Genomic DNA, 5,145 nt, shown 5'->3' with positions numbered 1-5,145 from the left:
TCCAGATGCGCGAGCCCGTGTCCCCCGGGAAGCTGCTGTCCCTGCCCTTGGCCCCGCAGCAACACAGCCCTGCTCTGAGACTCGCGTGCTCCCATCAACCCTCTCCCTCCGACAACGTCCTCGTCCTCGCACGCGCCCGTGAAAAAGTTTCTGCTGAAACCATCTGATTAGGGTGGATGATTAGCTTCTAAAATAGGAATTGATCTTCCCAGTGTTCTGTGTGCTGGGGAATGAAGCACAGCAGGGAGGACCCCGGAGCTGGGGGTGCCGGGGGTCCCTCCCAAAGCTCCAGCAGATGTGGCTGTGCCCAAGCCAAAGCCTAAGGACATGAGTGGAGGCACATTCCTTGCTGTGGCTCCCCCAGCTCCAAAACTTAGCCCCAGGAACTGGGACTGGTCCCATAAGGAAGGATGCCAGAGAAGGAAGGTCCCAGTCATGCCTGGGACGTGCAAAGTTGGTCTCCAGGGATGGGGAAGGTGGTTTAGTGAAACGAAGAGCAACACTCACCCCGTGAAAACGAGACACAGGAGGGTGCAGATCAGAATGAGCACCTGGTTAAACATTGCAGACTGGGTCCTCTGTATGGCTCGGTGCAGGTCGTTCTGGGAAGAGAGGAAAGGAGAAGACTCACCAACTCGAGGAGGCTGAGGGTAAGGTATTCCCCCAAGTACCAGCTGGTGTCTCCAGCAATGCTCCCCCAGACAAAGGTTAGGCCAAAATTCGGCCCTTGAAACAGGATGTGCATTTCTGTGAGCACCTCTGGGCTCTGCTGTCAGGTGAGACAGCTCGAGTGGGCACGTGGGAATGGCTGGAATATCTTGTTCTGCTGAAATACCACATCCCGAGGCCATCCCTTTCAGTACTCAGCCAACAGAGTCAGCCTGGCTCAGACACCGAAGGGCTCCTGCTCAGCACCACCAGCTGCCAAAGCCTCGCCTCCCACCAGCCCCGGCACGGCGGCACACACCGAAAACCTGCCTGAGAGCCGGCAGCAGGAGAGGAACCCCCAGCCCCAGCACCCCCAGGGCAGAGGGACCCTGGGCGAAAGGCGTGGGATGCCCCCAGTCACTCACAATCATGTTCTCCAGGGCGTACTTGGCAAGCCAGCAGTTCAGGAACACAGGAATGAACAAATTCCGCAAAGGAGGCCAGAATATCTATGAGAGAAAGAGTTACTCTCAGAAAAATCCTTGTTCTCTCTTGGAAAAAGCCACAAACAGCCAGTCTGAGCCCTGTCAAGAAGGCTCCATCTCCAAATGAAGCACTGGCCTTTGCAGAGGCTGCAGCAAATGCAGCTCTGCTCCTCCGGCTGCAGCAGAGCAGCTGAAGAGGGAAGACGGTTTTTGGAATAATACTCCAAAGAAAGTCATTATGTTGAAAAATACTGAAGACAAAAATTTCCTGCCAGCTTTAAATACTACTCGGCCAGACATCCTTTTTTTTCCCTTTATTTCACCACCAAACCTACAGTACTTATTAAACTTAAAGCTGCTTTAAAATGTCACCCGGAAACACTCACTGTGATAATAAATGGCACCGTGTTGATCATCTCAAGGATGAAGGAAATGCGAAAAATCTGTTCCCAGATGTTCCCCTGAGGAATCAAAAAAAAAAAAAAAAATTAAAAAAAAAGCTTAAAAGTCTGCCAAAGACAATTAACTAGCTCCCACTCTGCCACAGACTGCAGATGGGGGAAGTACGCCAGAGCTGCCGTGGTTTCCCTGCGGGAGAGAGATGCAGAGCTGGTGGTGGGCACACTGGGACAGGTAAAACCTTCCCAAACTCTTCAGCCCTTTCTGCAACCGCGATGTCCCTCCATCTGTCACTGCTGGGGGGGACAACGATGCTTCGTGCAAGGACGGAGAACGATATAGACCGCTGGCACTCAAACCAGGCGGGTGGCACAGGGTCTGAGTCTCTTCTGCCAACTGTCCCAGGGACCCCAAGGAGATGCCATTTGTTAAGGTCATTTTTCAGGCCATTTTAAGGGGCTTTGGTCCAAAGGAGTCAGGCTGTGCCTCTCCCTGCCTGTAGCCCTTGGCGCAAGCAGGAGTCACGCCGCTGAGCCCAGCACCTCAACCATAGGAAAATCAGCGTGTGTCAATTTGCCTCCCTCCCCGGCTAAAAACAGTAAGTTTTTGTCAAATGGGTCTGAATTTAAAAGAAAGTGGAGAAAAAACAGTTGGGCTCGATGATCTTAAAGGTCTTTTTTCCAACCTAAACAACCCCGTGATTTTACGATTCTATAAAACGAGGAGATCTCCCGGTTCTGTTCTGACAAACAGTTCTGCAGGAGCCCAAGGGGGAATGAGAAGGGAGAACAGCCTCAGACAGCTCAGACGTCACCGAGACAAATGTCCTCCCGGGGCACTTCAGGCTTCTGACAGCTCAAGGAAGAAATGAACTCACACTGGCGTGGGGGCAGACCCAGGCTGCACATCCCTGTGGCGCTTACCTTGTAGCTGAGATAGATGAGCAGCATGGTCTCCAGAAAACTGATTAAAGCTATGCTGACCTGCAGAGACAGATGGGCAGAGGCTGCCGAGGGCTCGCTCGACCCAGCGGATCAGCGCTCTGCCAACCCCTCCAGCCCCGGGCGATGAGGGGCCTGTGGGTCTCACAAAAGAGGGTTTGTCCCTTTGCTCCCCCTGCACCCATCTGGGTGGGACGGGTGAGCGTCAACAGGCAACCAACAAGCAGGCACGCAGGGAGCCCTAAGCAGAACCTGACGGGCACCCAACCCTCCTGCAAGCGCTTCACCGGCAGCTGCCCGACCTGAAAACAACCTGTTACTGGTAGAGCTGCACCCAGGCTGAGGAGGAGCTAAGCCAACCTCATGATTTTTGTCTTCTTACAGCGGGCAGAGGATGCCCAGAGACCTGCTGGTGGCAGAGCTCAAAGCCCAGCTCTTGCTCTGCTGCTGCGTGACCATGCCCGAGGTCGGGGCACTCACCTGCACAGCCCATAGTGGCATTTTCCTATCCACCCAGAAGATGTGAGACCTGCAAAGAAAACTCAAAATGGATCTAAGCTGTAGCCTGACTTAGCAACACCTTTATTCCTGAGTAAATGCAAATCTGAGGCCATCCTTGGTGCAGGATCCAGCACAGCACTGGTACTGGTGCTCCTTACTGGACAGTTTGTTCAAGCAGTCTCTGCACTGGAAATAAGCCATTTCCAAGGGTGCAGCCACAGCCCTTGTCAATTGATTTGCCAGCACCAGCAGCACCCATCTGCATCCCCACGTCCCAGCACAGCCAGACCCCAGTGCTGGAGCAACTCTTGACTCACCAGTTTATCGTTGTGGATTGATTGAACGCCGTGTAATTCTGCTTTTCGCATTCCCAGCTAGGAGAAGAGAAAGGCAAAGCAGAGGAAAGCGGTCAGCGGGGAGGGAGGAGGGGAGGGAGGAGGAAAAGTGGGTGCTGGCATGGCCTCCCCACCTCACGGGGTGGCCTCATCGCTGTGTCTGGATGTTGAGGGAGACCCCCGGAGGCCCCCTTTCCACAGGAGCCTGTCTCACCCGCACAGTTCTGAACATCTTACTGGAGAATAAGACTCATCAGGTACTTCAATCCGTACCAGAGATGCTGTGAAACGCTGACACTCACCCGGCATGGGGCTCCCAGTGCATGGTGCTCCAACACAGGCTGCAGCTGGGAATCGCCAGGTTACAATTAGCAAAAGCTAATTGAGCTTCAGCTCCTAGGACCAGGCTAGCCGGGCCCTGAGCAGCCAGGCAGGGTGGATGAAAAGCTCTGCCCTTGGCTTGCTGCGAGGGATGTGTTCCTGCTGGCTAGAATTTATTTTGCCAGACACCCTCGGGAAAACGGGCTTCCCTGAAGCACAGCTCTGCTAAACCTCTCCAGGGTGCGTGTCTGCGCCACGCTTAATTCTTGCAGGTTTGAAACCACTTTTGGAGCGTGCAGATGTACTTAGCAGTCTGCAGCCTTTACAAAAAGAAAATCAAATTGCTAATTCTCCTAGCTCTTGAAAAAAAAAACCCCATACTGTACGTGAGCTAAACAAAGCAAGGACATTAAAAATAGGCTTATACTGAAACACAGAGAAAAGCTGATGAGTGTAATCATCTGTCACCTCGGAGATCTAAATGGCAAAACATATTTTGTTCCCAAATGCTTAAATGAGATTCAGCATAAGTGTCTTCAAGGGCATCAGGATTTATAAAGCTCTTGTAGGGCGATGCACTGCAATCATGAGCCTGCGTCTGAAGGCCACGCTGCACTCTTGACTGTCAGAACCAGACAGCAGTTGAAAATTAAATGTGACCCTGAATTTTTTCACCACCGGACGCCCCACGCCTGCCTGTGGGGTTGGAGCAGGGAGCAAAGCCCACCAGAGACTGTCGAGTTTTGCTAAACTCCCAATTCAAACAGCTGGAGTGAGAAAACCCATCCGTCGCGCATCTTCGCTCCCGCCGTGGGTGGTCGCGGCATCGGCGGCCCTCACCAGCCTATGCCCTCCTCCTCCGGGTTGTCGAGCAGGACACGGACGATGTACAGGAGGCAGGTGAGAAGCTTCAGTGAGAAGTTGAAGAGCCGGATCCTCAGACCTGTGGGAGAGAGGAGCGCGGCGTGGGCACCCCATCGCACAGCCCCTCGACACAGCTCTACACACCCCCCCTGGGTTAGACATTCAATACAGAAATAAATAGCGATGAGTCAGCTCCTTGCTGGCCCCAATAGAGGTGAGAGACAGATGAGGAGCTGCTGGAGTGTATCCCCCTCAATAGCAGGCACCCATTAAAAAGCATCAGAGGCCCCGCTCTGCTCACCACGCTGCAAAGAGCTTGCAGGAGGAATGACGGAGAGCAAAAGCTGCTGCTCTGTCTGCTCTCCCTCCCCAGTCAGTTCATTGGGTTATTACTCAAATTACAAGTGAGAAATTCATCACATTTTCATTAAAAACTTCCCCGTGGGCACCCTGTTGCGCTGCGCTCTGGCTTTTCAACAAGGCAACAGGATGCAGGGAGGAAAAGAAATTGTGAATTTATAAATTAACGAGCAGACTCCCTCCAGACAGTTAATGACATCTCAGAGAAAGAAAATAAAAACACCATTAGTCAAGTGGAGGCTAATCAGCATGGCTGGAGTGGGTAACTCACAGCCTGCCTCGGCTGTCCCT

At 52.9% G+C, this 5,145-nt stretch overlaps 1 protein-coding gene across 1 annotated transcript in view; it reads right to left on the bottom strand.

The window, feature by feature from the left end:
* Positions 1–5,145, bottom strand: part of LOC104272236 (potassium channel subfamily T member 1-like) — a gene marked incomplete at its 3' end in the record, with an annotated part of 35,587 nt that overhangs the window by 11,987 nt on the left and 18,455 nt on the right. The window contains 7 exon segments of the mRNA XM_009867179.1: positions 508–602; positions 1,074–1,157; positions 1,520–1,594; positions 2,456–2,515; positions 2,954–3,002; positions 3,292–3,348; positions 4,471–4,573. Coding sequence (XP_009865481.1) covers positions 508–602; positions 1,074–1,157; positions 1,520–1,594; positions 2,456–2,515; positions 2,954–3,002; positions 3,292–3,348; positions 4,471–4,573 — 523 coding nt within the window.

Source organism: Apaloderma vittatum, unplaced genomic scaffold, assembly GCF_000703405.1.
Source record: "Apaloderma vittatum isolate BGI_N311 unplaced genomic scaffold, ASM70340v1 scaffold19173, whole genome shotgun sequence".
In the NCBI taxonomy this organism is placed as follows: domain Eukaryota; kingdom Metazoa; phylum Chordata; class Aves; order Trogoniformes; family Trogonidae; genus Apaloderma; species Apaloderma vittatum.
The sequence above is the reverse complement of the archived record's forward strand: the minus strand, read 5'-3'. Positions and strand labels throughout refer to the sequence as shown.